The sequence below is a fragment of the Silurus aristotelis genome (genome assembly GCF_946808225.1).
Source record: "Silurus aristotelis genome assembly, chromosome: 13".
Lineage (NCBI taxonomy): Eukaryota > Metazoa > Chordata > Actinopteri > Siluriformes > Siluridae > Silurus > Silurus aristotelis.
Window position 1 is genome coordinate 5555362 of NC_139586.1, and position 11297 is coordinate 5566658.

The 11297-nt window shown below is 37.6% G+C and overlaps 1 protein-coding gene across 2 annotated transcripts; it reads left to right on the forward strand.

Annotated features, from left to right (window-relative positions):
* Nucleotides 1-1956: 1956 nt before the first annotated feature.
* On the forward strand, nt 1957-10416 carry e2f8 (E2F transcription factor 8). 2 transcript variants are annotated; one of them, XM_083558149.1, is made up of 14 exons: nt 1957-2315; nt 3377-3467; nt 3590-3811; nt 4600-4756; nt 5035-5334; nt 5555-5707; nt 7039-7170; nt 7273-7467; nt 7552-7636; nt 7817-8252; nt 8517-8771; nt 9287-9413; nt 9591-9865; nt 10016-10416. In XM_083558149.1, exons 2-14 carry the CDS (start codon nt 3384-3386, stop codon nt 10157-10159), a joined length of 2565 nt encoding a protein of 854 aa, XP_083414275.1. In that variant the 5' UTR covers nt 1957-2315; nt 3377-3383; the 3' UTR covers nt 10160-10416. The 2 variants fall into 2 exon arrangements, with proteins under 2 accessions (XP_083414275.1, XP_083414274.1); XM_083558148.1 differs by lacking the exon at nt 1957-2315 and adding an exon at nt 2808-3249 and having other exon boundaries at nt 7273-7473.
* Nucleotides 10417-11297: the final 881 nt, after the last annotated feature.

Genomic DNA, 11297 nt, shown 5'->3' on the forward strand with positions numbered 1-11297 from the left:
TCCTAAATGCTTCAACTTTCTAACAATACCACTTACATTTAATCATGGAATATATAACAAGTTTACAACCTGATGTAAAAAGCATCCTTTCATAGTACTATTCTTGAATTTACAGACCTCTTCAGAATAACTCTTTTTTTCATACATTAAATATGAATCACAATTTTTGTTCCTTTAATTCCCACCCATGAAAAACTCCTTTGTGACAATGAATGTAACTGGTTGGTTAGACCCTTTTAATAAACATGTCTCATAGTGAATGAACAGTGTGTTATTTGGTTTTTAGCTTGACCCAAGAGGTACAAGAAGAATCTTTAAAATAAGCTCATTTGTTTTTAAGGTATGGTATATGCTTTTTTTGTATAAAATAAGTAGTTGGTATAATGTAAAGTCTATATATATTTTTTTATTTTATTGTTATAAAAAAACACATCAGGTGCACACATGTATATCACTTATCTCGGTTTTCTAGTATCAGGACATAATAAAAATCATCTCATCCTTAAAATTAAATAATTACATACATTAAATATTACACTGTGCCATTATTTTTTTTTTTTACAAAATGAAGCCAAATTTTAAAAAGCGTGTAAAAAAAAAAAACCTAAGCAAACTTTCACTTCTAGCATAGGATTTAAGAGGCTAAGTAACAGCCAGGTGCTGCTAATCAAATACACCTGATAACTGATGATCAAGTGTAACCTCCTCTATAAAAGCCAAAGCTGCAGACTTTTGTTGGTCTGGAGCATACAGGTGTGTATTAACATGATGCCAGAAGGAAAGGAAGCACTAATCTTTGTGAAGCAATTGTTGCTGTCCATCAACCTGGCAAAGTCTACACAGCCATTTTCAAACAATTTAGTCCATCATTCTTCAGTGAGAAACATTATTCACATGGAAAGCATTTACAACATTTGCCAGTCTTCACAGGAGTGAACGTAAGCGCAAATTCATCACAAGGTCAGACTGAAATAAGTAAATTAGAAAAAACTGAAAAATTTGGTTTGGTTGGAAGGGTTGCCAGGAGAAAGCTTCTTCTCAATGTCATCTAAACAAACTGCAAGTCTTCTGGAGTAATGTCCATTGGACAGATGAGACCAAAGTGAAGGTGTTTGGACCGCCTTATTACCTGAACAACTTGTACTGCAATTGCTATGAACAGTTTTGCATTCAAGTGTCCATCAGTGAAGAGCTGATACTCAATGATATAAACTAATGAGTGGACAGTTGGGGTCACCCATATAAGGATGTTTCTCTCAAGGTTCCTTCATTATACCATGTCTGGTTTTTTTTTTTTTTTTTTTCTTTCCACAGTCACTGGTTTGTTTATTAGGGATAAAATTATATGGACTAATTAATGATAAAAAAAAAATTATTTTTGTAAACTGCTTTGGGAAGTTGTAGTTGCTTTGAGAAGTAGCGGTTTGGTTTTTAATGCAATTTGTCTAGTCCCTCATTTTTTAAACACAATTTTACACCTCACACATATCCCCAATATTGGAATAATGACGTTACATACAAATGTTTTTTTCTGAACTGTTGATCTGTTTTGTTCTCTCCATCTGCACTTTGCATTATGTTTATTTTTTACTGGAATAAAACTATCTTGTCGCACATCAATGACGCTATCACCTTGCGGACAAGGAGAGGGGCGCCATTTCGGGACAAAGCCTGGAAACTCCATGTGACGTGTGAGAGACCTTCTAAGCTCCTCCCACTTCAGCTAGTTAACCTTTTGTAAAAAAGTAAAAACTTTGTTCTGATTTATAAAAACGAATGTTAACTAGATCTTGCAATTATATGAATTTACAAAAACGTGCAATGTATATGCGTGATGTACAGTTGTACTTTGTAATTGTTTATTTCAACATAAATACGTTTGGTTTTTTTTAGTTCTTTACTGTAGTAAACTCAAACTCGCTCGCTCTAACACCCCCCCCCCCCCCCCCCCGTGTGTGTGTGTGTGTGTGTGTGTGTGTGTGTGTGTGTGTGTGTGTGCGCGCGCGCGCGTGTGAGAGATGCTTCTGCCTGGCGGGAGGGTCTGTTGTATAAACCCTCTGTGTCTCGGATTAACAGATTTTCTGAGCGCCTCGAAGGTTTTCTTTAATGTTAGTTGATTTTTTAAGCCCGTGTGTTCCTCAGGACGGGTTTTCAAGTTTGACAGAAGCTGGTTGTTTTAATTACCGCTTCATTACTAGTTCGATAGCAGTCCAGGAGTTTAGAGGGAACAGCTGAAGACTTCTCTGTAAACGACGTGGGATCTGATATTTCATGGAGTTTTAAACGAGATCAGAATACATCAACCCCCAGTGCGGGTAAGTAGCGTTTACACATTTCTACAGGTATAAAGAATTTCGAGAAACACACACTTTATGACTAACGTTCAGGAAACCTTCAGCTCTGATTGCCGCCTATTTATTACCGCAGGTATCTAAACAGTTTAAGTGGTTATTAAAATATGTAAATTTGTTCTGAAATCTGTTTCTATAATAAATTATAGTTCACTATGACGTAACTCTCGTCGTGTTTTCCAGCTTTATAAATATCCACAGCAATATGGCAAAATGCAAATAAGCAACCGACCAAACGTTATGGATGAAGCGGTTTTGTCGTTCAGTTCAGATGTAACTTGATGTAGATTACATGAGTTTGATTATAGTCAACTTCTGGTTCTTGTGTTTAATGGAAAATTTAGCAGTCGTGCTACACCCGTAGGTGTGATTTACATTTAATCTGGACTGAGTGTTTAAACATCAGAAAATACTTTTATTGGACTAATGGTGATCACAGTTTTAAAGATTTGGACTCAGCGCGTTCAGTGTTTTAATGTTAATCTTGTTATTTTTAGCAGTTTCGGTTGTTACTTTGGACTCTGGAGAAGGAAATTCCGCGCCAACATTTTAAAAATGTGCGCACTAGCGCGCGCTGCTGTGGAATTTCGTTTCCCGGTGCATGCTCATTGGCAGCTATTGGTGTGATGTCACGTCCTACTCTAAGCTCGTTGGCTGTGTTTTTTAAATGGGCGTGGACTTTACACGTCCTGCCATAGAGTCTTCGACAGAGCGGATATCAGTAACCGCCAAGTGTCCTGGTTACCGGACCACGGCCTTCTGAAATCTAAATAACTTCGGGGCAAAGCGACTGCGCCTTATTGCTCAGAGCCGCCGCCATTCACCAACCCTGAGCCTACACACACTGACCTGAACTGCGATTTTTTTCTCCTATACTGCATAATGCTATAAAGAAAAGGTAATTTTTCTCGAAGAACTGAAGAAATCAGTAGCTTGGCTGCTTTACTACAGTCTCATAACTTCTAAGCAGTTAACACTGTAACTAGTTAAAATATTCCTACATGTCTGTATAAACTGTTTTTCAGGTGGAAGATGTCCAGCACTTTACTGGATGATCAACAGTTGAAGCAAAACCGTGAGGTTTCCACCAGCAGCTCGCTGACTGCTTGTGAGAAGGTTAGTGTGTTGTGTTTTCTGTAGCATTATGAAAATCCTTTAAACTTAACTGATTAACATGAAGATCAGGCATTTAACATTCAGTGTTACACTGTGACCTGAATATACATTCTGTTTTACAGAAAAAAGTTGTGTTTGTGGAGCCACAAACACAAGGAAGATTTCAGGAAGCTCAAAAAGGAATGGGACCTTTATCAACACCTAAGAAGGGACCAGAGGCCCCAGGAGGGGACCCATGGACACCGACATCCAACTTGAAAATGCTGATCAGTGCTGCGAGTCCAGAAATACGCAATCGAGAGAAAGAGAAGAAAAGCAGTGAGGAAACCGAGCACTCCTCTCAGGTAATTGTGACAATGAGAGCAAATTTGTCAAGCGTTTGTTCAACTGCCTTTTTTATTTTTATTTATTTAAAAAAAAAATTACATATTGTTTATAAAGTGCTGAAACATTGTTTATTTGCTACTCATAAATATTTTTGGGAGCGGTAGCTCAGTTAAGGTGCAGGTTTACTAAACGGAAGGTTGGGGGTTCAAGCCCTGATCCCGCCAAGTTGCCTCTCTTAGGCCCTTAAGCAAGGCCCTAAACCCTCTGTGCTCCAGGAGTGGTATACTGCAGTAAAACATTGCTTGAGCAGAGCCAAGCTTTGTAATGGACTAGAAATAATTAGAAAAAAAATAGCTTGCATAAATTATTATTATTATTTTTGTTTGAACTCCAATGTACTGTGGTATCAATCTAAAAATAACTTTTTCACTTTCCAAATATTTATGGGCTAAGTGTACTTAACAAATTAATATTAGAAATATAAATATTTGAACTGTAGGAATGGGACTGCACATTCTATTTTTTGGACATATGTTTTAGTACTGAAGTGTTTAAAATTTGTGACAATCTACTGTACTATATATTGTAGTTAATATTTTTATGAATCTGAGCCACTCTGCAAGCTAGACCTGATATCTTTTAGGTAAAGTTTTGAAGAAATAAAAATTTGAAGCGAATTTGAAGCTGCATCCTGCCAAAACACATGTCCACCTGCAGGGTCTGGGGCATGCTGGTTTCAGCCTGGGTTTGACCTGATCGTTTGCCTGTTCTAACATATGGTGGTATGTTTGTATTTCCCCTACAGGATACTGAACAAGGAGAAGAATCAGAAAGGCTGCAGCTCAGTCGAAAAGAGAAAAGTCTTGGGTTGCTGTGTCACAAATTCTTGGCACGTTATCCAGATCATCCGAATCCAGCTGTAAACAACGACATTTGCCTTGATGATGTTGCAATTGAACTGAGTAAGACTTTTACAAATACGATAAATTCAGTGTATTCATTTCTGTGATTGATTTTTTTTTTACAACTTTGCATTCTTTTTAAAGAAGTTAAAACTCGTTTTGGTTGTTGGATCTTGCGATAAATGCATACCAGTCAGCAGTGTTTTTACACTTCTCAATTGTCTAATGTATTACCCAATGTGCCACAGATTTTTGCGGTTATATCAAGGGCTTTCTGCAATATCATCTCTGTGAATCTCTTTGGTTTTAATTCCATGCTTTCTTTCTTTGTTTATCAGATGTAGAACGGCGGCGTATTTATGACATCATGAATGTCCTGGAGAGCCTGAACATGGTCAGCCGTTTGGCTAAAAACCGCTACACATGGCATGGTCGTGCCCAGCTTGCACAAACCCTAGCATTGCTGCAAAGAGAGGGAGAGAAACATCACTATAACCAGCAGATTCAACAGATACAGCAGAGACATGCAGAGGATGTGCTGGAGCTGGAGGGAGAGGAGAAGGAGAACGAGGACCCCGATGGGGAAATCATACACAGGGAGTCAAGCTTTAGTGAAGCCTCCGTTGATGCGAAAGGGGGTCAGTCAGGAATGAAATCTTTGTCATTGAGAGCCCATATGCTCATTGTACATGAACATTTTTTTTACTTAATGTTGGGGTTTCAGGCTTTTGCCATGTTTCCCCTGTAGAGTCATTCATGCAGATCTGTGTTTGTAGGTTATTGTGGAATAGACTATAAGGGATGTGTGTATCACACTACTAACAATTTATTTTTTCCAATTGCCTACTGTACCCACAGCTAGCCGTAAGGATAAATCCCTGCGTGTGATGAGTCAGAAATTTGTTATGCTGTTCCTGGTATCGAGTCCGCGTGTGGTGAGCCTGGAAATCGCAGCCAAGATACTTATTGGAGAAGACCAGGTGGTGGACCAGGACAAGAGCAAGTTCAAGAGTGAGTAACGCACTTGTCACTGAATGGTTTCACTGTTTTAACATAACGTATTTTTCGGACTATAAGCCGCTACTTTTTTTTCCCATGTTTTAAACCCCGCGGCTTATTTATACATTTTTTTTCTGGGTTTTTCCCGGTTTCACAAACTTCAACCTAAAAAACTGAGCAACATAACATTAGACCAATGAAACGAAAAACTACAAAACGCAGCTCACCTGTGTTCTGAGCTGCACGGCATCGGAAGAAAACATTTTTTTTTAAACGCACGACAATACCAAAAGAAAAACTCCCGAGAGAAATGGTTGTGAAAGGAAGGAGGAAGACAGTGAACAATGACTTTCTTGGTCGGCTACTGTTTAGATACAAGCCGTTGTAGCGTGTTGAGTCTGGGTCATGGGATAGCTCACTAACTCCAGTTGCAACAGAAATCATATAAGCACAGACAGGTTTCCAAAACTCGTGCTTTTTTTTATTTTTCTTGGCAACAGCGTTACAGGTTAGCCAAAGAAACTTAGAAATGAGCATCAGAAAATAATATGGACGTATTCCTCGTTCTTGCACACATGCAATAATACCGGAAGAATGCGGCAGCAGGCTATTCTCAAAATGCCGCTCTGCTCTTAAAGGAGCCACAACATATTTCACCTGTGTAACAGACACTGTCGTAAAAGCCTGTGTAAAGTTCATTATATACAATTATAGACAGGTGCGGCTTATTTATGTTTAAAATGAAAATCTGTGTCAAATTCAGGCTTATATATGGGTGCGCTTTATACTCCGGAAATTACGGCAATACCTAATTCCCACTGTTGGTTATTAACTCTTGTTCTATAAGTATTTTTACTAAATAACACCAATAAAAAGCAGACAAACCGATTAAGTTTTGGAATTGAACCAAACATGATCATAGCACGGTCTAATGTTTAAATTAGTTTTTCTTTAAAAGCCTGCTTGTTTGTAGTACGTCTTCAAGGTACCGCAGGCATGCACATAAGCAACAAAATTTTTTTGAGGTATGGCAGAGGTGTCTTGTCTTTATCTTTGTCACACATCTGCTGAACTGATTACAACATTTACACTGTAACTAAAGTTTCTGAAAGTAAATTTGTTTGTGCAATAATTAAAAAGTACAATAACTTGGTGTTCATGCACATGTTTTTTTTTTGGTTTTTTTTTTTAGTTTAGTTATATATTAAATAGATAATAAAACTCTATAAATGTGATTTGTATCTGTTTAGTATAAAAGATGTTTGAAAATCCAGGTTTTCTTTTTTTTTTTATTACTAACTAATTTGAACAAATTTTTTCTTGTTTCCCATTTTGTTTTTTAGCAAAGATTCGTCGTCTATATGACATTTCCAATGTCCTCAGTAGTCTTAAGCTTATTAAGAAAGTGCATGTGACTGAAGAACGAGGAAGAAAACCAGCATTTAAATGGACAGGACCAGAGAATCTTTTACAGGGTTAGTGGCAGCTAAAGGGGTTACACAGCTGTACTTATAAAGAATAAATCAAATAAACCAACACACTTATATTTTAAATCATTTGTACTATATTCTTCCCAGGTATGCAGGTTGAGGCTTCCTCTCGCCCTCTCGAATCCCGCTCGTCTGTCGATAACTGTACTAAAAATCTTTTCAGCTCCCCCAGCACCAAACGAGGTTTTACACGACATCATTCACTTGTCAAATTGGCGAAAAGCATTGAGGACGATCGCAGGAAGATCAACTCTGCTCCATCAAGTCCCATGAAAATCGCAAGTAAGTGTATAATTACAGATTTTTTAAAATGGTAATTCATTAATTTGTCTCAGTAGTATAATAGTTCTCTTTTTATTGTTTTAGGTGATGCAGCAAATGGAAGCTTCTATTCAAGTAAAATGGATCACCTTGCTGCAATTTGTAAAATGCAGCTGGACCAACAGGCTGGGTAAAAAAAGAAACACCTTAAAACTACTTAATTAGAAATAAGAAAGGTGTAGAGTAAAACTTTAGCCTATTGTATAATTCAGTTAAGCATCAATTTGATTCCTTTTACTTTTCATGACTTCTATATAAATAAAAAAAGAGAAACCGTTATTAATTAATATTGCTTGTTACTTCGTTTTAGGAATGTGCCAAAGCGGAGTAATCCGGAAGAGGCTTTTCACTTACAACATAAAAGCTCAGTGTTGTCACCCTGTCCCTCTACGATGACCGCAGGAACAGATGCTTGTCCCCAGACAGTGCAGTTATCATTTGCACCTCCTCCCTGCTGCTCATTCGTTCCTGTGCTGCTTCCCCATGCTGTGTATGTCACACAAACCCCTGTTCGTCCTCGCTCTGTGGCCAGGCCTTTGCCGTCCAGCACTGCTGTGCGCTCCATGACCTTTGAAAGCCCCAGATCAGCAAATCCAAAGGCCTCACCAGCATCTGTAACGATCACAAGTCAGAGACTGCTGCACGGTTACGAGCCAGCAAGTCCTGCCTTGAAACGGACAGGTTTAGAAAGTTTAGAAAGAAGTCCAGCAAAGATAAAACGGAATGACGTGATGACAAACTCAAAGGTAAGTGTTTGTTCTTGTGTCGTTGGTAAATCACATGCCTTTTCCCATCTATTTCACTTTCAAATCCATGAACTTGAGAAATCATTAGCATCAGTTAGATTTCTGACTGTGTGTGACCTGTTTGTTCTGTGCTCACAGCATTTTAATCAGAAATTGTGCAGCAAAAAATGTGATGTTTTTTCCTGAGCTTTAAAATAGTTTTTAAAGAGAATTTATCAGTTTATTAAGTATTTCTTTTTGTGTCTGTGTATTCTTGTGTTCCAGAGCGTGTCCCCTAAGTTGTGTGAGATCCTACAAACTCGTCTGAAAGATCGTAGAGGAACCTTGAATTCCAGTCGTGCCTCAGCGAGAGCTCTGCACCTCGAACCTGAATTTACAAAAACACCCCATAATAATTCTGACGCTGTAGAGCACAGCATGGAGCTGCCACACTTCCTGGAGACCGAGGAGAGGGACTTGAAAATACATAACCAGGCTACACCTACTCTGCAGGATTCAATGGGGCACACAAACACAGAGGTAGAGGTTTCTTATATACGACACACAAAAATTGAATAATTCAATAAATTAGTAGTATACTCAAACTGGCTTCCATGGCAACAACAATGGAATAAATTGGCAGTCCATAAAGACAATTGTTTTTGTCTTTAATAAAAAATTAATGTTTATTAAAAAACCTAAATAATAAGTGTCTCATTTAATTATTGAGACCCTTGGCTAACTCCAGATTGAGTTATGGTACAACCTTTTACTTTTAATTATTTTGAGAAGTGTGTAGAACGTCATGTAGATTCCCCAAAACACTGAGCCTTGAGTTCTTGGTTTGCTGCATATAAAATCTTAAATTTTATATATATATATATATATATATATATATATATATATATATATATATATATATATATATATATATATATATATATATATAAAAATATTGTAACTTATGGTTAAAGATATAGTTGCTACCACGATTCAATAAATTCTGCAAGTTAATCGTGTGTGTGTGTGTGTGTGTGTGTGTGTGTGTGTGTCAGACTCTGATCCCTACAGGTTATTTGATTCCAATTACTCAACAGCCTCTGCTCAGCTTTAAAGAAACTCCGACCTCCAGTGGAGAGACGAATAAAACACCAACATACATTTATCACACTCCAAATGCAGGTCAGCCTATCTCTCTCTCTTTTATCTCTTTATTTTTTTTATCTCTTGCTCTCTCAGACACAAACCGAACCCGTTTGGTGACTGAATAATGCTGTAATCACATTGCAACTATTTGTCTGTATCTTTGTGTCTACCTTCTTTCTTTAACTGCGCATTTTTTTGTGATGTGAATTGCAGGTTCGGTAGTCCCTTCACCTCAGGAGTTTACCCCTTCCCCTTTACCCATCCATCGCCCCACCCACCGGGTCAGCCCAAATCCATCATTCCTTAACTTCACCTTGCAGAACCTTGCTTTGATCCACAGCACACAAAGCACCACACACACAGCACCAGCAAACGAGCAGCCGAGCCCTGTACCCTGCACGCACACACATGCTCACACACCGCTTCAGACACATGGCATGATCTTCATAAAACCTGTCTCACCCCTCACACTCATCAGCCTGCAGCAGGTGAGCATAATACAGACCTGCACATACACATTGTGCTCTACATACAAGAGCAATCTGTTGTAATACATTTTATATATATATATATAATTTTTTTTTTCTTCTTACTATTATTATTATTATAAACTTATTTTGTAAACTTTTTGTCTCTAGCCTGCTTTGACTACTCCCAAAAGTGGCTCCGCCTCTCAGACGTGTTTTTTTCACACACCGGTCTCTACTGTGGTTACGTCTACTGCCACGAAGAGCCTGTACATCCCTCAGAGGAAGCTGGACGTGAGCTCAGAGGAACACTGATTACCAGTGACCACTAATAACTTCTGGATTGTGTATATGGCTTTGGTTTTGAGTCTCTGGTCTTTTTTTTTTTTTTTTTGTGCATGTGTGCACACAGGTGCAGGTGTAGAAACAAAAAACTGATAAACTTGATCTTAGCATTGAGATGCTAGTGTTCTCTAATTAGCTTTGTAAAAATGCTTGGTGCTGTATCGGAAATGTATAATGTGTATGTTTGATTAAAAAATAAATGTTGGCCTTCTGGGCCATATGGGAAAGTCTGTTACTATAGAAATCCACATCACATTTATAGATTTCTTTTATGACGTTACAAATATAGACTTGATACGATTATGGATTCCACAGGTGTAGATAGAGTTTAAGCTCTCTCTCTCACGAAAAGCCGTTTGTGTTAAATATTTACAATTAGTTAAAATATTAGAACATATCTGAATTTACTGAATAAACTAGCAATACTTTATTTTATTTTTTTTGTAACGGTACAGTGCTTTCAGAAGGTGTTCAAAATATATGCAGTGTTTCACCTGAAGTACTGTACTGTCTTTCCTGTTACATCCAGACACCGCCATCTAATGATTAGCAGGCCAGTGGTGTAGTTTGAATTTTCAATAACGCCAGCACTACTGAAGTGAATAAAAGGGACTTCATTCATTTATTTTGAATAAAATAATTAATCTGACTTTAAAGTTGACCTCAATTCCCTTATCACAATGAGTGCAAACATTTTCTCTGGAAATTGGAGACACAGGAAATTTAGTTTCTGGTTGTCTTTTCACTCACACTAAGGATCTCAGAAATACTAATTTATCTCTTTATTTTCACTTAGTATGGTTGACTTGATTAAGCTTAGTGGTGGCTTCAAATGGTGTTTAGATCTGTAAGTAGCCAGTAGTATTTGTCTCTAAACCTTGGTCCACAAATCAGCACATACTTTTGAAAGAATGCCTTTTGGAAATGTTACTGTTTTTCTTCACAGTTGTTTGCATAATGTAAATGCCCACAATTTTTACAAACAAATCTATATATTTCAAGGAGGTTTACAAAGCACCACTGATTATTTTCCATAAAAGTATAAATACATTTATCTTCCAAGTAAAATATACTCAAGCTTACATTAAATTGCATGAATAAAACAATG

What these genes read in the sequence shown, in the direction of transcription:
- e2f8 (XM_083558148.1), top strand. Translation starts at nt 3,384, where the DNA reads ATGTCCAGCACTTTACTGGATGATCAACAGTTGAAGCAAAACCGTGAG. An exon ending in CATGAAAATCGCAAGTAAGT is followed by an intron (nt 7,474 to 7,551) that starts GTATAATTACAG and finishes TTATTGTTTTAG; the next exon opens with GTGATGCAGCAAATGGAAGC. An exon ending in CAGCTGGACCAACAGGCTGG is followed by an intron (nt 7,637 to 7,816) that starts GTAAAAAAAGAA and finishes ACTTCGTTTTAG; the next exon opens with GAATGTGCCAAAGCGGAGTA.